Source organism: Akebia trifoliata, chromosome 5 (genome assembly GCF_017979445.1).
Source record: "Akebia trifoliata isolate Shusen 1 chromosome 5, ASM1797944v1, whole genome shotgun sequence".
NCBI lineage: Eukaryota > Viridiplantae > Streptophyta > Magnoliopsida > Ranunculales > Lardizabalaceae > Akebia > Akebia trifoliata.
The window spans coordinates 13,273,255-13,299,988 of record NC_141379.1 but is presented as its reverse complement, the minus strand read 5'-3'; the positions used below and the strand labels follow the sequence as shown (position 1 = coordinate 13,299,988).

The window sequence follows — 26,734 nt, the reverse complement described above, 5'->3', positions numbered from 1 at the left end:
CTTGTTAGGAGGAAAAAGGTAGAGACAAGCATTTTCCTCAAGGAAAGTGCATACAACCCGAGAAACAAAAATTGAAGAGGGGTATCGCTACACCAATTATCTTCTAAAAAACGAATGTGATCCCTTCTGTTCACTTCATACCTAATTTGCTCCCCCAAAACATCTCCCATGGTGGAAATACTTCTCCAAACACCACAACCAAACGGTAATCTACTTGGTCGACACCCCCAACCAAGCGGATCCTCCCCAAATTTTGCGACAACAATCTTCTTCCAAAGTTCCTCTTTTTCAATGCCAAAATGCCACAACCACTTACCCAACAAAGCTCTATTAATAGACCTAAATCTCTTAATTCCCAGACCACCCAGCTTCCTTTAGTTCACCAAATGAAACTTGCAGTTGCCACTTCTATCATACCATAACAAATCTCTCACCAACTTTTTCAATTAGGATTCTATCCTTCTTGGAAGAGTGAACAGAGACAAAAATTGCCTTGGAATACCAGACAAAGTACTCTTAATCAATGTCAACTTCCCTCCCTTCGAAAGATATTTAGCTTTCCACAAACTTAGCCTCTTTTTAACTCTCTCCACTATTGTCTCCCAAATCGAGGATGATTTAAAAGCCCGCTCCAAGGGTAGTCAAAGATAAGAACTAGGCAAGGAGTTAACTTGACACCCTAGAAAATCTGCCCAAGCCTCAATATTCGGAACCTCTCCAATAGTAAAAATCTTACCCTTCTTCAAATTTATAGGGAGACTAGACACCGCCTTAAACCAACATAAAAGGCCTCAAGGAAGCACACCTAACTGGGGGCAGCATCCAAAAAGACTAGTGTATCATCTGTGAACTGAAGGTGAGTTACTTTATGCTCTAATTGAGAAAGTTCAAATCCAGACAAAACACCCATTGAAGTGGCTTGTAAAAACATCCTACCCAAGGCTTCCATCACAATATTGAAAAGGAGGGAAAAGGGTCACTCTATCTCAAACCTCTCAAACTTCTAAAAAAACCAGTGGGACTTCCATTAACCAAAATAGAGAAAGACACCGAAGACACGCATTTGCCTATCTAGTTGATCCCACTTCCCACCAAAATTCATCCTATGCAGAAGATACCAAAGAAAATTCTAGTTAACATGATCATACGTCTTGTCAATATCCACTTTACAAGCTAACCCAAATTTCCCCGACCTCTTCCTAGAATCGATGCACTCACTAGCCACTAGCACACCATCAAGAATTTGTCTCCCTCTTATGAAGAACCCTTGCTCCTTGCCAATAATCTAGGGGATCACCACTTTTAACTTCAAAGCAAGGATCTTCGTCAAAATCTTATAAGCTGAAGTCATCAAATTAATTGGCCTAAAATTCCTCAACTCTTCGGCCCCATCCTTTTTTAGAATTAGTGTAATGAATGTAGAATTAGACCCTTAATCCAAAAAGCAATCCTCATGGAAATCTCTCATTACTTTCATCAAGTCTGCTTTAATTACCTCCCAACACAACTTGTAAAAGCCCATTGTAAAATCATCGGGTCCCGGTGCCTTGTCACTGCACATGTTATCAATAGCTTGGAACACCTCATCCTTGATGAAAGGTTTTCCCAGCCACTCCTTATTGTTTGCTGAGGAGTACGAAATGAGATAATTCAATAGTGGTCTCTCTACAAAATTCTTTTGAGTATAAGTTATCGTAAAAGTCCACGATGGAATCTGTTATGTTCTCTTCATCCTCAACCTCTATCTTTCCAATGAAGTTTCTCTTGCTATGGGAGTTGGCAACATGATGAAAGATTTTTGTGTTATTATCCCCTTCTTTTAACCACCTCACTTTCGACTTTTGTTTCCAACTGATTTCTTTCAACAACCATTTTTTCAAATTTGGTTTTCAGATTACAGCGAGTCATTAACTTACTTTCATTCAAAGTTCCCACCTCCTCTTCTCTATCTAAAGCAATAATTTCATCCAACAAAACTTTTTTCTTAACCTTTATCCTAGCTAAGCACTCAAAATTCCAAACTTTCAACCTTTCCTTCAACTACTTCTACTTCATCCTGAAGATTGTACCCGATCTACCAAAAACTTCAAAACTATTCCACCATGAACTAACGAACTCCAAGAACCTTTCATGCTTCAACCACATATTTTTAAAACGAATTGAGTTTGGCGCCTCAAGTCCAACCTTGCTTCCAAGAAAATCGGCGAGTGATCTAATACCGGCCTTGGGATTGCTGATTGAATGAAAGAACCAAAGAGATTCTCCTAGCTAGTACTCATGAGAAACCTATCCAATCTAGATAGAGTTGGAATATCTTGATTATTTTACCAAAACTTCTTGAAACTCCCTCGCTTTCTCATCGAAAACTGATGGGTTCTTTCCCTCTAAATGCTGCAACACATTGCAAATGGTAGAAAGCCCCAAAGAGTACATTTAGCCTTGAGAAAATATCTCCCCCATCCCAGCCAACTCTCAACAAGGGCCTGCAACAAGTAAGGGAAACAATTGGCCACTCCAAACTAGGCTAAAAAGTGACTCTAAATCTTGTAGCAAAACTGCAATGCATGAATATGTGGTTTGCGGATTTTCCATCAACATTGCATAGATAACAAGAACTAGCACCCCTCCTTAATAGTTGATCAATGGGTGATAACTTTCGAAGAAAAGCAAGCCAAATAAACATCGAAATTTTGGATGGCACTAGCGTACTCCAAACCAAGGTATGAGGAAAATTTACGCCATTCCTTGACACACTAACGCTATATAAGGACCTCACAGAGAAACTGCCATCCCTCGGCCCAACCCAAAAACAACTTTCCTCCGTATCGAGGTCAACAAGCGAGGAGTCCACACAAGTAGTAAAACTAAACAAATTCTTTAGCTCTCGATCATTAAAAAAGGCGTCTGAAACCAAAATCCCAATTAACCCCTTCACCTTCTCTTTGAAGAAAGGAAGATATCACCTCACCATTTTCCATAGAAATCTCAAATAATTCCGGGAATTGATACTTCAAAGCTTGATCTCCACACCACCAATCCTCCCAAAATCTAATCTTCTTGCCTCTCCCCACTCTAAATTTTATGCTCTTTCGAAACAAGGGGAGCCTTCTTAAGATCCCTTTCGAAACCCCACACCCATAAGTGCCTTTTGCATACGACTTTCCCAGCCATTACTTTGAACCCCAAACTTGTCCACTCTCACCTTCTTCCACATAACTATCTTCCTTTATCCCAAACCTCCAAAGCCACTTCTCTAAAGGAGCTGAATCCATAACACCTCTGTCTCTCTTCTCACTTTGGTATTAGTTGGACTATGCATAGAACTATGATAGAGATTTGTTATAGTTGCCTTACGTGTTTTGGGAATTTGGAAGAAGAGGAATCTATGGATCTTTGATGGCAAAGAAACAAACTGTCATGGTTGTATTCTTATTATTTAAGCTTTGTTGTTTAAGTATTGTAGGATTTTTTTATCTTTTCTTTCGAGAATGTTGGTGCCCTTTAAAGATTTTGTTGTTAGATAAGATTTGATTGTCCATGGGAGGATGGGATTGTAACTCTTTTGGGATATATTTTTGATTTGCCTGAGTATGTTGTTTTGACCCCTTGGACTGCTATCGTTTGCAATAAGTTATAGAAAAAATATGAAGGATGGCTTGCATTTCTCTTTACAGATGTACGACAAGAAATTCCCCCTACATAACTAAGCATGAAATACAAAATAAAACAACACTTATGAAAAAAATAAAATAAAAGAAAGAAAATTATAATATGGAAAGGGTGTGAAATTCTTCAACCGTTAAATATATAGTAGCAACGATTTGGGACTCCTCAATTGCAAGGTTGCCAACACAAATTTCTCGACACGTCATTGCTCTTACCTTGATGATCTCCCAACTGAAGACGACCAAAGGGTAGTAAGGAGGGAGGAGGAGACAAATTTCACTCAGTCAACACTTTTGAGTAGACGAGTGAAAATTCAACTCTGAACTCTCAACAAGGATTTCTTCTCAAGATGTTTACAGCAGATCCTTTCTCCTTTTACAAGGATTTTATGACTAAATCTTCAATACTAAAATTTTATGACTAAATCTAAATTCTTAAGATTACGAACATACTCTTTCCAATGTATTCAAGGCGAGCGGCTTGCTGCGCCTCAAGATGGGCAGACCCAAAATGCCTTAATAAATGTGAGGCGGGGCAATGTAAGTGAGGCGCACCAAGGCACACGCCTGGACTACACCTCAGTCAAGGTGCAAGGCACACACCTCTCTTAAAATTTTTTACCAATAAAACTATTTTGATTTACATTTTCTCATTTGTATTTGGCTCGAGCCCATTAGGGTTGGATTAGGGCTTAGTTGACTTAGTCTCACTAGGGCCATATAGGGCTGATCTAAGGTACAACCTGCCTCTTCAGTGATGGGTTAGGGCTCAACCAAACCCGGCCAACCACCCAAATTGTTGTTGTGTTGTAGGTGCAACGACACATGTTATTGGCTTGTTTATACTTACCTTTTTGTTTTCTCTAATTTTTCTTCTACCATTGATGCTGCTTCTTTTTGAAGTATTGAATGAATACTTTACTATATTTACAAAACTCATATTTATACATGTTATAATTGAAAAATATTTAAAACTATCTTTCACTATTTTTTTTTTTTTGAATGGTATAATCTATAATTTTATAATTTTATTATGCCTTGCTACACTCAGGCATGCGCCTCAGGCACCAAGAGACCTTTTCGCCTTTCGCCCTTAACTACACTGACTCTCCCCCTTTGATAAAAAGACAATGATATCCTAATTCTTTCTTAGTTCCCTTATTTTATTTTATTTTGGGCTGATGTTTGGTCGTGATAATGCAACTCCAGGTCTGCGCTACATTAAAATAACAATCCATATATATTGCACTATAGAATTACGAAAAATACCCTGTCATAAATTCCTTAGTTCTTGTATCTTTGATAGTTCCCTATGCCTCCTTGCATGTATATAATTGGCTTTATTGAATCATATCTTCCTGATTAAAAGAAATATAAATATTTTTTTGTTGTTGGAAAAATTGACCTGACCACTGAATGTCACAAATGGTCCAGTTTCGTTAGATATATTGTTAAGCTTGTTATCATACTGCCCAAGGCCACTAAGTATGAGGATGTGCATTTCAGATCAAGATTCTGTTCGATTATTGGCTGTTGAGGGTTGTGCAGCACTTGGAAAGTTGTTGGAACCGCAGGACTGTGTAGCTCATATCCTTCCAGTCATCGTTAATTTCTCTCAGGTAAAGCCATAACGGTTGCAAGTGATTTTGACCATATTGTGCTGGAATTGCTTGTGCAGTTTCTATCGTTGTCTTGTGTTTATTGGTAGAGTATGCGCGGAGCATTTGTGGAATTATTGATCTTGTGCACGTTCCTTTTTTTTTTTTCCCACTTTCCTGTCTGCTAGGCAAGTTTATCTGCCTTGCTTGGTGTAAAACATGTACTGTGTTTGGTTGGCATCCTGGTGTCTGTTCAAATGAAGTATTTACTTCACTAAGAAAAAGTAGCTGATGCCGTGCGATGTGGGATTATGGATCTTGTTAATATTTCTATTTCATATTTTTCTCCTAATTCTTGGGCAAGCTTTTCTATGTATTCGTGGTTTACATCACATGGTCAATTTGAAATACTTTTTAAGGTTTACAATAAATGCAAAAAATAAAATGCAGTACATGTTTTTATCAAATATTGATTTTGTGGAGATCTCTTGTTTTCAAATATTGATTAGGCTATAGATCTTTTGTGCATGTGTATGTTTTGCGGGTGATTTTAGAGGGCGTTGCTTTGATGCTTGTGGTTAAATGGGAGTCGTAGATTAGATTTCTGTACTGCATATTCTTTTTATTTTGTTTCCCTTATTGCTCCTTTCTGTTACTAGAGGGTCTTTGTTCTTTTCTCCGTGATAAATCCATTTTTACCAATTAAAATATAGAAAAGAAATCAAGATGGAAACGAATTCTTTATGTGGCTGTGAAATGACCTCTCTTGGCATGGTCTTGGATTCATGGTTTGCCTCTAGCCAGACCCTGATCAACCTGAAAATTTAATAAACGGTGAACTTTGCTAGCTATGTTATAAGCCTCTGCTGTAGTTCTATGTTTCATTCAAACATGTTCTTCTTTGTCGGGCATATGGTTCTATTTAGGGATATATTGAGTGGTTTTTTTAATATTATTATTCCAATTAAGATTGTTAACTTTGCTGGTTCAATTGTACTTTTGTGGGTATTGGATTGATGTTTGACACAAGAAATCTGATATTGAGTTTGGTGAATTCTGTCAAATAGTTTTTACATATCCTCTGGTTTTTCTGAATAGGATAAGTCTTGGCGTGTGCGTTACATGGTCGCAAATCAATTGTACGAACTTTGTGAAGCTGTGGGGCCTGAGCCTACTAGGTAATTCTGTGCTATTGTTGAACCATTTTTCTTACTTTCAACTATATGGTTGCATTCCGCTGTTACATGAATGGGGCTCGTATCTTTTTATTACCTACACCTTTTTTTTTCAACCACAACCTTGAACTATTCTTCCTTTATTTTTTTTTAATAACAATTTTCATTTTTTTTCCCTTAGCGAATCACTAATCCTCATTTTCTTTTGTTCATCTGTAAGATCAAAAAGTTGTGCTGCATTAGAACTAATCCTCGTTAATGTTTCATCTTTGTGAATGTTTTAATTGATGGTGATTACCATATTTTATTAAGGGCTGATTTGGTTCCTGCATATGTTCGGCTACTTCGAGACAATGAGGCTGAAGTGCGTATTGCAGCAGCTGGAAAAGTAACTAAGTTTTGCCGGATCTTGAATCCACAACTTGCAGTTCAGCATATACTTCCGTGTGTGAAGGTACATCTGCTTTAGGACATTTTTGGTTTAAAGTTTGTTATTGCCGGGTACTGTTACTATTATCTTCCATCTGTCCATCCCCCTAAAACACAAATAACATTACTTTTGCAGGAATTGTCATCAGATTCTTCTCAGCATGTTCGCTCTGCTTTGGCTTCAGTAATTATGGGAATGGCACCAGTCTTGGGAAAGGTAATAATGGCATTTAAAGAGATAATTAAAAGCAGACTGAGAGATGATTATTAAAGATCAAATCCACTTATAGGAAAAAGAGGAAAACTATTTTGGGAAAACATTGTGTATGATGGTTCCTTTAGCAAAGTTCACTTTTTGTTAGCACTCCTGAGCAAGGCTGTACAAAATGCCAAGATTATCTTCAAGTTCATGAATATGGTCAATTTTTTAAGGAACTGTCTGAGACACATTTTGGTACTAAATGCCCAAAAAAGAGTGTTAGAGAAATCTCCTTCAACCATGAATATACCCGAGGGACTCCTGGTTGATCTTCAGTTTAATGGACAGAAATACTCCATACTCCATTTAATTAGCTATTCACTCCCAAAGGACCAGAGAAAACTTTGTAATTGTTCCTCTATAGTTCCTAAATAATCCTTCTATTCCTGTCAAACTAGAATTTGAGACCTTTTTCTGGCACCAACCAACTGGACTTAATAGGATATTCTGTTTTAGTTTTTGCTTTCAAAAACGCTTGTCACTGATTTTCGAAGTCAGAAGTGAATACTGTGGAAGTCTATGATTATTTATAACTGCAAAATAATCTTAATCTAATCTCATCAAAGATTTGAGAAACAACTTCCATTTTGTCTTAAAGTTAGTATATCTCCTCTTTAACTACTCTGAACTAAAAGCTGATGGAAGCAATCAAAGATGAAGAATCCTGCCTCATATGCCATTAAGTGTTGGTGTTTTTTCTTTCCAGTCCATGTTTGATACAAAGGTCCAAGTGGATTGTATATGCCTTCTTACTTTATTTCAGTGCTGGATAGTTAAACTAAAGTTATTTTTTTCTGATTGCTCTTTCATATTGTCTCGGGGTTGCTACAGTGGTGCTGTAATAAAGTTTTAGTTGTCACTTCACATGGTTGATTCAAGGTTATTTTGTTCTTACCCCGATACTTTACCTAACTCAAAACTGGTGCTTGCTTTCCAGGGTTAGCAGTTCCTTGGTTTATGCATCTAAAATGCATAGTGCAAAGTATCTTTATTCTTTTTTGGTAAATATGTAAAGTAATTTTCTTCTTATGTTATAGTTGCTTTTGTTATAATCACGGTATTGCTCAGGAGTTGTGCTGTTCGTTTTAAGCTCACGGGCTTTGGGAAGTTCCTTGACAATGCTTTTATAGCTTAGTGTTTTCTTTGTATGTGCAGTTTGGATATGCCAGTGCATGTGAAAGTGAATACCAGCTTTTCTGCACATCTTATTCTTTTTCATTTCTGATTGGATGATGATTCAGTTTTGTAGTTAATTTCCCATGTTCCCGACCATCATTGCTATATCCTAGCATATGATGTAAGAAAGTCATGTTGGAAATGTTATACATTTCTGTGTTTTGTTAATTTCTTATAGATTTTTTATGTTTCTTAATATTTGAGTTCATACAATGGAAGAAACCCATGTGAGAGATGTAACATAATTTTTTTGCATTTCATTTGGTTGAGCTTTCTACCATTATTTATTTATTAAAATTTTACAATTATCAGTATATTTTTTTTGTAAATTTATTTGGTTGCATAGTTGTGTGTAAATTTCTCTTGTGAACATATAAGTAAGCATTTTTATTGCATTTATTACTTCCTTCCAATTGTCCTCATTTGTGTTGTTTAGCTGGACAATTTGCTCTTTGTTATCTGAAGGCCTATACTTTTTTGCTCACAATTACTAGACTGTTTTCTCCATTGATGTTTGATTTATTTTTTATTTTCTGTAACAGCGTAAAACTGCAATCTTGTCAACCTATTCTTGTTTACAATGGATTATCTAACTTTTATTTGTTGATTAATGCAGGATGCAACAATTGAGCAACTTCTTCCAATTTTTCTCTCTCTTCTAAAAGACGAATTCCCTGACGTTCGGCTTAATATTATTAGCAAGCTTGATCAAGTGAATCAGGTCTTGTTGTATTCTTGGAGCTCTGTCTGACTCTCTGCTTATTTTATTTATATTATCCCAGTTGGTAATTAGCACATCTGATTTTTTTTTTTATTATCTTGGATTTAGTTACTTTGATTGCACTACTTTGAGCCTCTGCTATTTTCCTGTCTATCATTATCGTTTTTCTTCTATTCTTTTTTTTTTGATAACATAGGGTATCCTACATCTCTTATGAGATATGGACTAATCCCTAAGGTTGCACGCCCCGACCTCACAAAAGTTTCCCGATGTGCAACAGGGTAAGCCAAGAGGCCACCAGTTTTGAACACACGACTAGAGCTATTATTATTTAGCCAACCTTGTAATTCTTCTCAATGATCTCAGTTTTTTTTTTAACAATGGGACTGACATTCTTGCTTCTTTGTAGATGAGTTGTGATCTTTCAATTATGTCTTCCCTATTCCAATACTTGCTAAGTGTTTTTTTTATCGATAAAGATGAATTTATTGAAAAACAAAAAAAGCGAGGGGGGTCGAGGGGACCCACCCAAAACAAAGAGAAACTGCTCAAAGAAAAGGCAAAACCCAGCGCAAGCTACAAAAAAACTATCACGACAAAGAACAAACCCTATCCCATCTCGCAACAAAATCCTCAAAGAAGATCCCCTTAAATTTGATATACATTTTGCTCCAAGTGAAAAAAAGCTCCAAAATCGATAAAACCAAACGATTGAACGAAGATACTTTTCCTTCAAAAATGCACCCATTACGATCTAACCATATTACCCAACAAATCGCAAAAGGTGTCAAGTACCACAAAATTCGTTTTGAGGACGTAAACGAGCTTCCCCATGCCAGCCAAGATTCCAACATCTGCTTAACCGAGCAAGGAAAACAACCCATTAAACTAAATAAGGCCAAGAAATGCGCCCAAATACTTGCTGAGTTTCATTGGAGAAAAATATGAAATTGTTGAAGCAAAGTTGATTCTCTTTTTGGACTCTGATTGTTACAAGCAAGGTTTAAAATTTCATTTTGGAGTAATGTTTTGGTAGGAAAAAACTGAAATGGAACAAAAGATTTGAAATTTTTTGAAAGATTTCCGAAACATTCAGAAAAACCAGCATTTTAGTGCTAAATATTGTATTAAAAAAATGAAGTTTTTTTTTTTTTTGGTCAAATGACTTTCAATTTTTTTTTGTCGAATATAGCATACTTCTCAGCCGATATGCATCTATAAGTCCATTCCCTATAAATAGTCATTGTTTCTGATTTTTTCCACTCTTTTTGATTTCTGATATGGTTTTATTATGTTCCAGACTTCCAGTTCATCTTAGAATGTTTTGGTTGAAACATTTCTAGACAAATCAGAACATACTAAAGCATGTTGAGACATACTTGCAAATACCAAAACATTTTGATTTAGGCATGTTAAGTATCGGAGTGTTCAAATAATGGATTGGCCGATACATTCCAAAATTGTAACCCTATTTTATTTTTTTATAGGTAAATTTTTTTATTAATAAAAAGTGGCCAAGACAGCGACCAAGCAAAGCTACAACGAGAACTTACAAAACAAGCAACACAAAAAAGTTAAACAACACAGCCACAAAACAAGAGCCCCTAAATAAGTTATCACACACAAAGTCCCAATTCATCAAGAAAGATTAAAAAAAAAAAAAAAAAAAAACCTCCTTTAAGCTCTTCTAAGTTTTTGCTTCAATAAAGCAATTAACCCAAAATGGACAAGATCTTCTCGTGCAAGAAGTGCTTCTGTCCTTCAAATACTCTACTGCTCCGTTCCAGAACCATATACCCCAACAGATGGCAAAAGGGGTTAGGGACCATAAGATGCTTTTTTTAGGGGAATGCTTTTCAAATTCCAACGAAGGAAGAGATCTAGGAGTGAGGAATGGAAGCATTGAGAGACTTTAAATAAAGAAAGAAAATGAGCCCACACCGCTCTAGAAAATGAGCAATGAATCAAGAGGTGATTGTTCACTTCCCCATTTGATTTGCACAAGGAACAAAATTTTGCTAGAGGGATTCCTCTAGCCATCAGATTGTCCAAAGTTAGGAATTTTTTTCAAGTACTGTAGTCCAAATGAAGGAGGAGATTTTTGAAGTAATTTTGGTGCCTCAAATGGCCAAGTTAGGAAGGGACCCGTTAGAGGATGAGATCATTGCCTTATAAAAAGAATTCACAGAATACACACTATCTTTGGTGAGCGCCCAAACACGAATATCCTCCATAGAAACTGTTTGAAACAAGGATAAACTATTTAAAAGGCTGTAGACCTCTTGGAATTCCCAATCATTAAAATTTCTTCTGAAGCTAAAATCTCAAGAAAATTGATTCCCAACATGGATCTAGAACTCCTTAGAGGGTGTCTCTTTTTTCTTTGAGAGGTTAAATGAATTTGGTAGTTGATTCCTAACCATCTGTCTTCCTAGAAGTGGACATGAGAACCTTTTCCAATTTTAAAGGCAATCATGTTGCGGAATTAAACGATGGTTACAGGGATGCTTGTTTGTATTTATTTACTAAAATAGAAAATAATTATGTGAAACTGTAAAGGAAATGATGAATCTCCTTAAGTTCTCATAATTGCCACTAGTCACTCAAAGCCTCTCCCTAAATTTACTTATACAAATTATCTCCATCAAGATTACATTTAGTTGCCCTTACCAACTATAGTTTGCACATCGTCTTGCTAACATTTTTCTTTCCCCTTGGAGAAATCATGCCTGCATCAAGTTCTGGTAAACATATATAGTTGTTTGATTATGATAGGGCCTGTGCATAGGAGTCTGCATTCAAGAATTTCATTTGACAATGCCATTTATGACTCTAGAGCATCTTCTAGCACATCAACTCACTGGTATTATGATGGACACTTGTTCTCAGCCTCATCACAGGAACTTGCCAGAGCCAGTGCGGCTTGCTTTTTAGAAATATTCAAGATATCACCAAGTGTGCAATAGGTGGGGAAGGAAAAAAAAGATCCTCCTTTCTGACAGTTCCATGAATCTTTCTAAATTTTGAACTGTTGAGCCGTAGCAAATGGTACGCTCCTTTTTAAATCCTTTTTCTTTGTCAGTGTTGGAGCATTTACAGTCGATGCAATATATTTGGTTAATATTGACAGCACAAGATATTACATTGGGTTGGTCATTGTAAAATTCTGCTAGATCATAGCTAGGGATTCTGTAAGGAGGGAGCCCTTCGTGCTAGTTATGACTGGAAATAATTTTTACAGTTTTTAATTAAGATACTGCCTGGTTCATGTGCAAGGTATTATGATGTTATTAGTATTTCTGCTTGGTTCGTTTTCTGATGAATGCAAGAAGGCCAAGTGTTCTCTATATTTAAAATGTGGTCTCATCTTTGACATTTTGTGTGTGGCTGATCTGGTGGTTCTTCTTTGATATCTGCTGCTGCTGAGATGCCTTACATATGTCACAGTTTGCTTTACTTCCAACTTCCTGCTTAAGTCTACTTAAAACATGCGTTGTTGCATAATATTTTTTTATTTTATTAGTGTTGTTGCATAAGTTTGGCTGATACTTTAAACCATTGCAAAAACACTAATTTATTTGAGTTTATATATGTTATATTCTTCTTGCTTTTGCCCCCAATTGATGTTGATATGATTCATCCTTGCAGGTGATAGGAATTGATCTCTTGTCGCAGTCGTTATTACCAGCCATTGTTGAGCTGGCTGAGGATAGGCACTGGAGGGTTCGACTAGCAATAATTGAGTATATACCTCTATTGGCAAGTCAGTTGGGTGTAGGGTTTTTTGATGATAAGCTTGGTGCTCTTTGTATGCAGTGGTTGGAGGACAAGGTTCGTCAAATGCAGCTTTCGTGCTTTTGGTTCTGTTCACAATTCTCTAAAATTTTTATTTGATTCTTTGTTCTTTGTTTACTTGAACTTGTATTCATTTCTAGTGCTTATTTGGTCTATTGATTTTATATTCTCCTGTGGTCATCATCTGATTGTGAGAACTGAGAAGAGTGGAAAACTTGTCAGTGTAATACTAGGGTGTTGTACTACAGTCTACAGTGTCCCATGATGACAACTATATAAACTTTGTTGTGATAAATAGGAAACAAAAATGTACTTAAGCTGGTTTGCACATTACTGTAGGCTTGATGCCCTTGGTATCTTATTTGCACTGTGTAACAAGTTGACAATTAAGTATTATTGTTTGCGTCTGGGACACAAAAATCTTGTTTGCCCTTGTTTCCTGGTTTGCATGTTACGCCACCAACTGTTGGTTTAAGATCCCTTAGTCTTTTATGCACTTGCTGCTTAGTCGATGCATGGAAAAGATGGTATGTGCGGTTTGCATGTTACGCCACCAACTGTTGGTTTAAGATCCCTTAGTCTTTTATGCACTTGCTGCTTAGTCGATGCATGGAAAAGATGGTATGTGCTGTGCAAGAAACAAGGGCAGTTACACAGCACATTATGATTAAGACCATATTCTGCAATTATTGTTTTGAATTTTTTTTTTTTTTTTGGATAGTTATCTTTGATTTATGTTTTGCAGGTTTACTCTATTCGTGATGCAGCTGCTAATAACTTAAAGCGCCTTGCAGAAGAATTTGGTCCTGATTGGGCAATCCAGCACATAATTCCACAGGTGTGTTCTGACTATCTTATTTACAAAATTGTTTCTAGTTACTGTGCAAACATCCTTGTTATCTTACATTGTTATTTTATTTTAATATTTTTGATAAGTAAGAATGCTATATTATTGAAGATAAATGTTACGTAGAAATGGAAAAAGTGCTGAATGGACGAGGGGAATTGACAGAAGAAACAAAAGTCTATGGCTCATGGATGCTTAAAAAAAATGACAAAATTAGGAACACCTGAGCGCTCTATCAGAATGCTAGTCCAATTCAAGAAGCCCTTTGAATGCAATGGGCAACTCTGGAATCGTAATACTTAGTTTTTTAAAATTTTTTGCATTTTACCTTCCACAATGAACAAATCAGGAAGTAAGGATTTTTCTGGTTAGGATTTTTTCCAAGACAACAGTCTACATATGGTTGATACACATGGAGGTACAGAATCATACTACTGCTTGCCACCTGGTTCTCATCAGGCAGATATAAAAATAATCATCTAGTGCAATGAAAATATTCTCTTTGTGTTTCCTTTCCTAACCTGGGAATCCTCTCCACTTGAGCAAAAATCTCATTGTGGTCCTTGAGGTGGTTAAAATATTCCACAATCTTCCTATCCAATTGTTCCCTGTCTCTGATGGGGAAGGTGATTCGAGATTTTGAAGGAACGTAACAACTTCTAATCGCATGTTTATATCTCATGTCCATGCTATAGACAAATCGAATTTGTTATTCAATTTAGGCCTGAAGCTTAATTTAAATCTCAAATTCAAATCCAGTTCTTGATTAAGATAAATATAGGGATTGGACTAAAATTACCACAACTCCAGTATCAAATCTGAAGTCTATATATAAATATGTACACAAATCAATGTTAGGATTAATTATGGCATCATGAACATGACAAGTTCATGCAGTGTAACATTACAGGGGAAGGTTACTGTGAATGTTACAAATGTCTCACAATAAAAAAGTTCTAATTGCACCAGAACTAGAGCTCAAAGCTCTTACTTACAAAGGCTTGAACAAACTATTAAAAAAAAAAGAAAAAAAAGATGCAGAACTCCCCCTTCGAGATTCCAACAAAAAACTGCAATGTATCACACTCAAAAGTTTCTAGTTACACCAGAACTAGTGCCCAAAGATCTTAATTACAGAGGCTTGAATAAAATTTAATGCAGACCTCCCCTCTTCAAGAAATGAGACTAAAAACTGCCCTCTTTTCTTCCTTTTTCTTTCATATTTATAGATTTCTTTTAGCTGAAAGCTCTTTTCCTAACTGAAAAGTTTGTGAAATCATATTTAATTTGTAGACGCCAAGTCGCCAGCATCCTTTTATCTACTCGTTTCCTTTTTGGACGATGCCATGTGCCAAGTATGACGAAATCCCTACTGACTTTAGGTCAATTTGTTTAGTCTGTAAGGAAAGCCAAATTTTAAAACATAGCTGGGATATCTCAATTATTTGCCAAAAGTGGAAGGGAACCATTCCCTTAGAAATAATTTTTGTTTCTAACGTGTCCACTCTTTCTGATTTCTGACATTGTTCCATTATTTTCCAACTTGTTTCGAAATATTTCTGTCGGAACATTTCAAGATAAACCGGATCATACTGAAACATTTTGAGACAAGCCAGAACAGACCGAAACATTTCTTGAAGCTCTGGTCCGAGGCATGTTTTGCATTGGATTGCTCAAATAATTAAATACATTCAGAAATGGTATGATATTTAAAAATTAAAACCATGCTTTGGGACTAGGCTTTGATGATGATGATTCCGAGAGAAAATCATTACTGAACAGTGTCTGCAGATCAAGTATCTGTAATAGCCTTAAACTCGACCATGCTTCAAAAGCAAGATTTTTTTGTCTTCTGTTAAGTCTTGGACTTGTATGCCCTCATTGTTAAAAATGCATAAGGTGGTGCATGCCTATCAATTTATGTTCACATAGACAAATATGTTAGTCATACTCTCACAATGGACTTTGCACAGCTCAATCATTTGTAGAAAATAATTTGAGTAATCAACTCTTTGAGTAGAAATGATAGTGTTAAATCAACTCAAACATTTTATGACCCTGTAAGTTACCATCATCCAACCTAGAGAAAACCATTACTGGTTGTAGTTTAAGAATCTGGAATTCCACGATAGGTCAAAATCTCTTTTTATCTCAGAGTGTCTTGGGGGTGTTCAGAATGAAATAGTGTCAGTTTGTCTTGTATAATATCTCAGTCTAGGCACCTGTTTTTTTCAACTAGTTGAGGCATACCTTGAGGCAAAGAATTTTAACCATGAACTCCACAGTATGATAATTTTTTTGGAATTATTTCTTGTTGACCCTATTAATCTTTTTCAAACCGAGGATACCTGGTACATGACCTCTTATCAACACGATACTGGATACTGAATGGATGCTTTTAGTGGACATCCATCTTCAATCTTCAATCTGTAAATAAATGCTGCTTCAGCTGTTAATCAGCCATATTTTAGTCTCTGAACTGTGGCATGAATTTATGGATGTTACATTGCTTGTGCACTGCTGATTTCATGTTTTCTTCTTTACCAGTCCATGGAAAAAATGAGTTTGGATTTCTTGGCAGGTTTTGGAAATGATTAACAATCCACACTATCTATACCGGATGACCATTTTACATGCAGTTTCTCTACTTGCCCCTGTCATGGGATCTGAAATCACATGTTCAAAGCTGCTGCCTGTGATTATTAATGCATCAAAGGATAGGTAAGACCCATAATTTATTATACCTGATCAATACAAGGTGAACGATGGGCAATGTTCACCTTTTCTTAGCTATGGCTGGATTGTTGGGCTGAGAATCTCACACTTCACAGGGTACCTAACATCAAATTCAATGTGGCGAAGGTGTTGCAGTCCCTCATTCCTATAGTCGACCAGTCTGTGAGTATTTATTAATATTTTCTAACCCCTCCCATGCTCCTGTCTAAGATTGAATGTTTATTGGAATTCTTTCTCATGTTGCAGGTGGTGGAGCAGACAATTCGTCCTTGTTTGGTTGAGCTCAGTGAGGATCCTGATGTGGATGTCAGGTTTTTCGCTAACCGAGCACTTCAGTCAAGTGACCAAGTCATGATGTCTGGTTAAACATACTTTGAGATTTTCTGATGTCAAGGTTCCTGGTGAACCCATATTTTCCTTGGAAGAAGTTTACTTGCCTGGGCTGCTTCGAATTCCACTCATCAAACATGTTTTTTTTTTTTTTTTTCTCGCTTTTATTACACTACGAGTGCTTGCTTACGAGTGTTTGTATCCATATGACTAACATCTGCGGGCCTTGTAGCTATTATATTATTCAGCATTTAAATACAATGTGAATTTATTCATCTCTGATCCTACCATGAGTTTATACAACCACTTGCTGAAAACAAAAACAGAAATGAAGCTATATGCCATCTGAAATGTTTGATTCAGTCTTGGGGACTAAAAGAAAGGTTGTACTTTGGTATTCGAGGGAACAGCATTTTGAACTTTCATACAAATTTCTGGAGGAAAGAAAGAGTTCTGAAGGGACAACTAAGTTAGCATATGTACTAGTTTTCTGTTTTGTTTAGGAACAAACTGCCTTGCACAAAAGATAAAATAAAGAGGGAAAACTCAGATCAGTTGTAGTTTGATTGATCTAAAATCACTCCATGTTAGCGTGTCAAAGAGCACCAATATATATATATATTTTGGATGGGTAAGTTGGACTTGAATCCACAAACTTAAAGTTGTGTTACGTATGATCCCAGACCCTACTAAACTGAGCTTGCTTAGAGGTTAAAACTTTTGCCCAAATGTTGTTAATTTTTTCCTAGTTGTAAGATTTATTAGTGGCGAGCTTTCTTTACATTTGTTCGTTCCTTATTCTAAATGATAAAAAAGAAGACTGGAAATGCAATCATCATTTGAAAAGATATTTGAGCAGTGGCACCAAAACATATACCTAATTCTTGTACTAAAAACTTTTATGACTCCTAGATGGCAACTGATAATTTTTTATGTAATTAGATTTGATATTTAATATTGAATCTACTTGTATTTGATTAAGATTCAATAATTGATGCAAATGATTCATTTTGTGATGAAATTGAATTTGAAGTTTTTGTTTAAAAAGATCTGAATTTGAAGTCTGTTTAAAATTGAATTTGAAGGGATAACGTCACAGTAGTATTATAGGGTTTTAATAACATGAAAATACATAAGTCTGTCTCCAACAAGAGTGGATACTGAGCTGGTATATACAAAAAGAACAAAAAAGAAGAAAGAAACAGAAATTACTCACACACAACTCTTTTCTCCAATCCACGGAATCAATATTGGTCAATTCTACATCATTTTTAAAAGAAAGGGAAGCTCTCAAATCTTGTGGGAGGCTTTACGCAATCTGATTGGATCCACCCAATTTTCTCATTAACATTATCATACACAACCAATTGTCCACGCAGTGAGATATCTACACACAAAAAAAAAAACAAAACATATGACCGAATGTTAATCCTTCATATAGAAAACAAAATAAAATAACAGTTCAAAATCATTCTAGAAAAAATAGTATAGGATCAGGTCTTATAGGTCAAATAAGAATTGAAGGCTTTGATTCTGTACGTTAAAAAAAAAAAAAAAAAAATTACTAAAACAGATGTTTTATACCAACATGTTTTGGAGTGGGACAGAATGTACCTCCAAGTATGATTGTGGATCCATCATGAACTTCGCTTCCATCAAGGATTCCCAAGCACACATTGCCTTTATTCTGCAATATCCGGATATAGAGATAGAAAACATGATAATTTAGGACAAAAATGGATTTTGAAGGAGAATTACATGAGAGGGAATCCTTACACTTATGATCAGGTAACCCTCGGGGGGAATCATCAGCTTTTTGGACACAATCCACCATTTACTCCCAAAACGAAGGGTCAAGGGCTTAAAGAATACCTTTACTTCTTTAAGAGACCTGCATAAGTAACATTTCTTAAAGGACGTCATCTGATGACTCAACAAGACACTAAATTTTATTTTTATATGATGTACCTGATTGGGGATTCAGCTTGCCAACATACTGGCAATGTAGGATCTGATTTATCTTCGACGAGTCTTTCACCGAAAACATCTTTAAGCTATATTGATCGACATATCATTATTGGCAAAACGATATTATCTAGTACTAATATTACTGCTAATGAGAAATACTTACAGATGTGATTAAATCAGAATATGCTTGTTTTGTGAAATACGTGTACGAACTGCCGCTATCAAAAATTACTTTCCCAACACCGTTGTTCAGACCACCTAATCTGAGCTGCCCACTTCCATAACTTATTTTCACAATCTCTGTATGATAGAAGTTTCTGAAAGATATAAAAAGTAAGAAAAGAGCAGTTGATCCTTTACTCCCAATATAAAAACTAGTTACTTAATTAGAAACGAGACATGTTAAGAAAGATTATGGAATTAAGAAGACATAAAAGCAAGAAATGTTTGTTATAATTATTGTGAAAGAATTTCAAGAAAAAAATAAAACTTCAGAAACTTGGGGGCTGTTCAAGTTATTCTGTAAGTCTATTTGTAGGTAAGACTCGTGCAAACAAAATAATTCGAAATATTTTAGGGAATTATTTAGCACCATTGTCACAAAAATGAGCAAATTATTGGAAAATTTGGAAATTTTTAATGAATAAGGGACAATGTGATTATGTTGACGAATTGACAAATTAATTGGCAATTTTCCGATTGATCCCCTCCCTCTTTTCAGCATCGAGATTCTATCTTCTCCAGCATTCAAATCTCAAGAAAAAAAGATGGAGATTTTATGTAGGTTGAAGTTGATGGGTTTTTGGAAGAAGCCCAAAAACGTCATTTGTATGATCCCCGAAATTTTCCCGAATCGTTTTCCAGATTTATCCAAATTTAACCAAACTGATCCCCTTCCAATAATTTTCAAATCCAAACTTATTTACTATGCTTAGCACATGTTTCCACTGACTGATGTGCCTATTCTAAGTTTAAAAGAGTGGCACTCCTGAATAGAACACAGAAGCCTAGTAACGGGCTATTTGTTTGCAATTAATAATAAGCTATTTTTTTTGCAAGATCTATTCACGATAAGACTTGTAGAAACACACCAACCAAAGTTTGGAGAGTAGTTAAATAAGAGAACAGAGAAATATTCAAGTGTAGGGACATGCACAAGTGAGAAATTTAAAAAGGGTTTACAGGTACCTGGGTTATTTTGAATGGTTGTATGTGGTTTAAAGTTCTTCTTGTAATGCTTTATTAGAAACCAAAGTGAAAAATTGAATGTTTCCGATTGTCCTGGAATGTCACTATAAGTATTGGAAACTCTTTGGTTTTCTCCTGACCAAGAGATTGGCTCAAGACAAGATTTTAAACCTTTGGGTCCAACTATGATTGCCCAGGAGGACTGAGGCATAGATGCATTCTTTTTAAAAATTGGAAGACTTTCATAAAAGAAAAAACAATCGGAATTTTTTTGAAATATATACCCACCTGGATGGGCTGTTAAGCATGGGGATCCATGTCATGCCCCATTGAGGTAAAAAATCATCACCTAAGAACAGATATCCACCACCATCACTATCACTAGTAATGCAATGGCCAACCACATTGCGGATGATCCCTTGTCTTGCCAATTGAGAAGAGAGACTAATTGTGGCCCTATTAAGTCCAAGGATTCCATCTGTCTTTGCAGGAGAGACTGATAATTGGCCTTGTTGATTATATGCACACCTAAAGAGGGCATTCCGAGATAAATGCACGAATTATTATTATTTTGTTGTGAGGCTCAAAAAAGAAGAAACACTCCATAGGACTAAATCATCCGTACCCAAAAACGAAACTTGGCTTCACCAATGTTCCATTTGCAATCTTTAAATTCAGCTCATCCCTTGCAAGAACACCCATGGAGGAGCTATGATCTGCATATTCTATCTCATAATCACATTGTTGGCAAGACTTACCATATCTGCACTTCTGATTATTTTGCACTTCTGCACACAACATATCCTTGGATGGTACTATTTTCCCTTTAGTAGGCTTGTATAAAGGATGTGGTCCCTGTATAAGCGGATTCTGTTAAAAACTATTTATGATGCTTATTTCAAATAACTTAGAATCACAAAATCTGTGGTGCAAACATCTGAGATAAGACAAGAGGCAATTAAAGGAACTAAAAAAGAAAGAAAAGCATATACAGGAGAAGGATTGTGCAAGAGTAGCATGACATAATGATCACATGGGTCTAGATTCTAGAGCACACATGCACACCTCTTAGAATTTAAATGTAAGTTCAATGATGGGGACAAGAAGATGCAGGGCACCCAAATGGAGATAAAATCATGTTTTAAGATGAAAATTAAGAACTTCGCTTACTGAACAACCTTGTCAACAAAGCATCTTAGGCTAACACACGATAGCATACCTTGGCACAACTAATGCATGGCGCATCACATTGAATCCAAGTTAAGTCACTCCCAGTATCGATGTCAAGATAATAAGGTCTTGGAGGATTCCCTACGGACATAGATATGTAATACAATCTGTATGAAGTCTAAGAAAAGATGCTTTTGTTAGGATCAGTAAATGAAGCCACAGATCATCTGAAGGTGGTAACAAAACAATATGGCCATAATCCAATTAAATTTGAAGGTGAATAATGTCATAAATAAAGAGAGAACAGTTCTGAAAGTATCAATAAGCCAACAATATTCATTTTTGTAAAAGAATTTCAGTAATAAACACTATATTTTTTTTGTAAGTATAGACAGAACTTGTATTGAGAACCTACATAGCCATAAACTTGTAGAACCTTCCATATCAATATATTGGTATCCAATATCACACTCTTAGCTTACGTCATTGTCTAATCTATCAGATGCGACTAATTAAAAGTCAACAGACATTTTTGGAATTGAAAATATGATAACCAACTATGTAGCCGAGGTTTAGAGTTGCATTTCACCTCATGTTTCCTTCATGGTGCCAAATAAAATATCTTGATACTAGGCAAACATAAAATATTTCAAAGGATCACAAAACTCTCATATTTACAATTGAAACGTCAATGATAGACTCCATTGCTAGTTTGGTTGCTCACATCAATGTATTTCCCTTTACCATAGGTTGGCAAAGAGATTCTGGTTGAAGAAAATGAAGCTTTTGGATTTATCATCTGCCCTTACTTATCCTACTCTGTTACTAAAGTGGCTTGTCTCGTTTGGGCATCCATTTGGGGCTTGAGAAAAATTCTTTTCCGTTGACCCTCTTATTTCTCACAAAAAGATTATTTTCAATTTTTTCTCTTTGAAAATCCAATGGGGAAATGGCTACTCACCTATTGCGACATGGTTATTTGTTTGGACCAATTTTTTTTTTTTTGCCCAATTCCATATTTTTTTTGGATTTTGCCCCGTTTTTCGTTTGACCTCTTCCAAAGCTGCTATATCTTGACTTTCTTACCTGGGAGGGTGTCATGGAGATTGCTTCCTTATTCCATATATGGAAAGAGCATGATAGAAGGATCTTTGATGGAAAGAAGACGCCCAATATATTGTACAAAGCATTAAGGCTTATATCTTCTCGTGGTACAAGTTTTTCCGGTATTGCAGTAGGCTGTTTTTAGAGGATTTAGTCTTCAAGATTGCAATGAATGATTGGTCTTCTATGTTTCTATATAATAGGTAGGTCTTCTCAACCGGCTAGCGTTGTGCATTTTCTTTTTTGGCTTTTTTAATAAATTTCGTTCTTTTGAAAAAACTCTACAAGGTCTTGGGACTTTGACTTCAAACGAAACTTCAATGATTGGGAGCTCGTTAGTGTGGGTAGGCTCTTGGAATTGGTCAAGGCTACTATTATATATGGGGATAGGGCTGATATTATGTGCTGGGATGGCATGAGAGATGGGGTTTATTCGGTGAGGTTTATGCATGCTACAGAGCTTCCTTATTCTAATTTCACCTTTCCAGCCACTTTTGTTTGGGGTGTAAAAGCTCCCTCTAAGGTTTATATTTTTGTGTGGCAAGCTTCGTTGGAGAAAGGCACCACATTGGATCAGTTAATCAAAAGAGGTCTTCAAACCCCGAACGGTTACTTGTTATGCTTAAGGGAGGGAGAGACGGTGAATCATTTGCTCATTCACTATGATCTTGCTTGCGAGGTTTGGGGCTCATTTTCTCGGCCTCTTGGGTTTGAAGGTTGTTTTCTAAGGTCGATCAAGGAGCTTTTTAAGACTTGGAGATCGTGGGGTTACTCTTTCAGAGATTCGAAATGGATCCTTTGGAGTCTCACCCTGTTCGCCAATTGTTGGGGAATTTGGAAGGAGAGAAATAGGCGTATTTTTTAGGGGAAAGAGCTTGTGATTCACAACCTATTTTTAGGTCTTTTGTTCTTTTGGGGTAAATTGTATAGAGTGTTTGAAGGAATCTTCTTTGAGGATTTTGTTGCTAGGTGGGATATGGTTTGTAATTTAGAGGATGCTTAAGTGGCTCTCGCTTCGTTTTGACAAGTTTGTACTTTGGGGCCATCTCGTCCCCCTTTTTTAATAAAATTTTAACTTATCAAAAAAAAAAAAAAAACTCTACAAGGGAAAATTGCTTTACCTATTGCATTTTGTTTCATCACTCCCCTCAATCATGAACCTTAGACCTTTAAGAACCTAAACACTACAAGCCTCTAAAACCTATAATCATTAACCTAAAAATTCCGATCATCATCATTCAAACCTATTCTGAACTTTGTGGGGTAGGCTAAACAACCACTTTTATGCCATTCCATTCTTCGAGGACCATAAGCTTCTTTAACACAAACATTCAAATCATTTCTCCTTAACAATCAATATCCATTTAGGCCTTATCATCCTCCTTCTAGAGATTTTGACTTGCAACTGTGCACCTTCCACTAGTGCCAAGTGCCACAAATCATGGTTCAAGGTTTCATTTTGTTGGGGAATGTTTATGTGGGACATTCCATTTTATGTTGAGACCAAAACAAAACATTGACCCTCAATGTTTTAGATGTCTAAGAATGTTTCAATCTGTCTTGATTTTTATCCTGATTGAAACATTGTGTCAAGATGACATTTTAAACCCTACCTCCAATGGCCGTTGTCGCACATGGTGAGCCATTTTTATCATATTTGGAGTTTATGGCTATGCTTACACTTTCCACAATTTTCACTAAGATCCTGAGTCATTACTTTGTCAAACTTTTCCCTGATTTATACTTAATTTCTCTACATCTTCATGACAAGTAAAATTCCCTTTGCTACAACATAGCTTCCATTATACAACTTGTCACTATCAGGCCAAAATATACAACTTAGTTTTTTTATGGGTGCGGATGCTGGGTATAATTCCCAATGACAAAGTGTCGAGCTAGGACACTTGTCATGAATTCGACAAATGAGGGGATACTGTGGGCCCACCCCACCATGTAGAGTACCCAACAAGGTTCAGACAAACATAACACATGGCATGGCGCCTATGGCGAACTCATTTCACAAAAGCAAAGGTTGTTGGAGGAAGATAATGACAGGTGGCAAGGGCTCATTCCTTGTTTGTTTAAAAACAAGCCTATAAATAATGAGAAGCAATGATGAGGGAGTGGTTGGCATTCGCTCTTCACCTTCTCCAAGAACATCAGAACATTGATCTTCGAGCTCTGAAACTCGCACGGTTACCGGGGACATCAACACATTGACCACTCTGAAGAATGAGAAACTACTAGGGAATGGCTGCTGATGTGGCTTAGGCTTTAGTAGGGGACTACTGTATATCAAGTTTTAGTATTGTATAAGACCTTATCCATTGTGTAATCATTATTCAATTCTAGTCATCGACAATGGGAAGAAAGACTCACCTAACTACTTTTTGTAAAGAAAGATATCATTATAAGGCATCTTGGTTGGGCCTAGGATAATCCATCAACAATTATCCTAATGGAAAACGCTACTTAATGTATTCTATCCACAATTAAAAGTAGAATTTAGGTTTTCTCAACTAAGGAGAAGGATCAATCAATCTTATTTTGGAAACAGTCCACAACACAGTAAGACATTGTATAGGTTACGAAACCTATAATGTATCTTGGTTTACTATTCCTATTTTACAAAAGTCTAGGTTAAGTACACTGTTAAATGTTATATCACCTTAAAAGTGCTTCAACTGATAACCAACTTAATAAATCTATTCTTTTCAACCAAATTGCTGGTCACAATCCTATTTTTGGATACAAAAATATACTGCCCAAACTCAACGGTGAATTACCAAACATATGTCACCCCAATAACAAGCATGCCTACTTTACTTGCATTCAACACAGCTCCACTTGAAATTATTCTTACCATAGTAACCAAGTTTGGATTTGGCAATTATTCGGTTTTTTTTTTTTTTGGGAGGGGGGGAGTGGTTAGTTCGGTTTAATATTTGGATGAATCCAGAAAAGTTTTGGGGGTTACGCATATGATGATTGTTTGGGTTGCTTCCAATGATCCATAAAATTCAATACCCCTAAAAACCCTATCTTGTTATTGATATTTGAAGGTTTCAATGATTCGTCAATCTAATCGGCTGGTCCCTTATTCGGAGAATTTTTTCAAACAATTTGTGATATTGATTCTTACAATTCTATAAAAGAAACAATAAGCTCACTATTGAAATCAGGCTATTCTAATTCAATGTCAACCAATAATTATTAATTAGAAGCATTTGCAGATTCTAAAGAAAAGAATTACTAAAATTTTCGATAACAAAGCGTACCCATGTGGATATATATTCCCTCTGACAGGAAAAATGGTTGATGAATCAAATTCTTTGATCTCCTCAAGTCCCGCTTTATCATCGATTGCCACAGCAGAAACTGCATCTCTCTGAACAATTTGGAATTTTTTAGGATTACCCAACTTGGGGTACAGAGTGAAAATGAAAGAATTGACTTGTCGATCATCCTCAGAAGAACTACTACGTAATTCGTAAAGGGTATTAGAAGAGAGAGAAGCCCATAAAAGAACACCTAAAAGAGAGATACCCAGAAGACCCAAGAGTCTTCTGGGGCTACTGTATAAGAATCTTGGGGAGTAGAAGAAGCGATGATCAGTGTCTGGGGATGATCGAATGGGAATTTGATCTTGGTTTGGTTGTTGTTGTTGTTGTTCTTCTTCTTCTTCTTGTGAAGGAAGAGAATCAGAGAGAGTAAAAATAGAAGTAATGGTTTTTCCTTTGGAGGGATTGTCTGCTGGTGGGAGAGTGATTATAACAACCCCTTGTAGCTGCTGACGAGGAGACGCCATTTCTCTCTATCTGAAACACAAACAGAGATCACAGAAACAGAGAAGGAGAAGAAGAAGAAGAGTCTCCTTTTGTTATTCCCCTCTATTGGTTCATAGTCAATCCAAACCCAGTGAACAAGAGTAGAAAAAACTGCTCCTTTGAATTTTGCAACCAATGAGAAGAAACGAGGAAGTTGCCAAGTCATTATTCTGTACTCCTTAAAGTTGAGTAGTTAAGTGACTCCTATCTGATTGATTACCCACGTTGGGCCTTCTTTCGGCCCAATTACTATGGTACACATTGGATTTGAAAAAAATGTTATCTTGGGCTTTTGTAAGAGAAAAATTATTAAAAAAAAAAAATAAAAATTGATTAATTATTTAAAAAATAATAAGTTTTGGAAATTGTAAAAAAGATAATATATAAGACGTTGGACCATTAGATTTTTTACTTTCCAATTTTACCCTTACAAAAATGGGCTATCCACCTGCCCCTCTTCACTAATAATCCATGTGACAGATTCAATACAAGTAATTTGATGGTCTATTTTCTATTTGTTATTTTAAAACTTGAAAACAGTCTGTCCAACAACCTCCTTTTTTTTTTTCTTTGAGATTTAGAGGGGGTTAGGCAGACCCCCAACTAGAAGGAGACAACTACATCCTTACATACACATGCCCATTGGCATCTTTACATATAATTTCTTTGAGTTCCCTAAGAAGGCCCAATGGATGGAACATCAAGCTGCTAGGAGAGGTGAGGTAGGAGGCAAAAAACTCTACAGC

The 26,734-nt window shown here is 36.2% G+C and overlaps 2 protein-coding genes across 2 annotated transcripts in view; one reads left to right on the top strand and one right to left on the bottom strand.

The window, feature by feature from the left end:
- LOC147401511 (uncharacterized) overlaps positions 1 to 17,006 on the top strand; it is a 35,850-nt gene extending 18,844 nt beyond the window's left edge. The window contains exons 4-13 of the mRNA XM_086442820.1: positions 5,172 to 5,284; positions 6,362 to 6,441; positions 6,751 to 6,892; positions 7,004 to 7,084; positions 8,919 to 9,023; positions 12,672 to 12,854; positions 13,564 to 13,656; positions 16,247 to 16,386; positions 16,497 to 16,563; positions 16,648 to 17,006. Coding sequence (XP_086298946.1) covers positions 5,172 to 5,284; positions 6,362 to 6,441; positions 6,751 to 6,892; positions 7,004 to 7,084; positions 8,919 to 9,023; positions 12,672 to 12,854; positions 13,564 to 13,656; positions 16,247 to 16,386; positions 16,497 to 16,563; positions 16,648 to 16,767 — 1,124 coding nt within the window. The 3' untranslated portion in view covers positions 16,768 to 17,006. The remainder of the gene's footprint in view (positions 1 to 5,171; positions 5,285 to 6,361; positions 6,442 to 6,750; positions 6,893 to 7,003; positions 7,085 to 8,918; positions 9,024 to 12,671; positions 12,855 to 13,563; positions 13,657 to 16,246; positions 16,387 to 16,496; positions 16,564 to 16,647) is intronic.
- Positions 17,007 to 17,809: 803 nt separating this feature from the next.
- LOC147401510 (Eukaryotic aspartyl protease family protein) lies at positions 17,810 to 26,109 on the bottom strand. The gene is made up of 9 exons (XM_086442821.1): positions 25,440 to 26,109; positions 21,107 to 21,224; positions 20,513 to 20,742; positions 20,176 to 20,415; positions 18,863 to 19,016; positions 18,700 to 18,785; positions 18,508 to 18,622; positions 18,346 to 18,418; positions 17,810 to 18,118 (listed from the first exon to the last, which is right to left on the bottom strand). The coding sequence occupies exons 1-9, from the start codon at positions 25,967 to 25,969 to the stop codon at positions 18,003 to 18,005; spliced, it is 1,662 nt and encodes a 553-aa protein (XP_086298947.1). The 5' UTR covers positions 25,970 to 26,109; the 3' UTR covers positions 17,810 to 18,002.
- Positions 26,110 to 26,734: the final 625 nt, after the last annotated feature.

What these genes read in the sequence shown, in the direction of transcription:
- LOC147401510 (XM_086442821.1), bottom strand. Translation starts at nt 25,969, where the DNA reads ATGGCGTCTCCTCGTCAGCAGCTACAAGGGGTTGTTATAATCACTCTC. An exon ending in AAGCCAAGTTTCGTTTTTGG is followed by an intron (nt 20,416 to 20,512) that starts GTACGGATGATT and finishes TGCCCTCTTTAG; the next exon opens with GTGTGCATATAATCAACAAG. An exon ending in ATGCTTAACAGCCCATCCAG is followed by an intron (nt 19,017 to 20,175) that starts GTGGGTATATAT and finishes TATATCTTTCAG; the next exon opens with AAACTTCTATCATACAGAGA.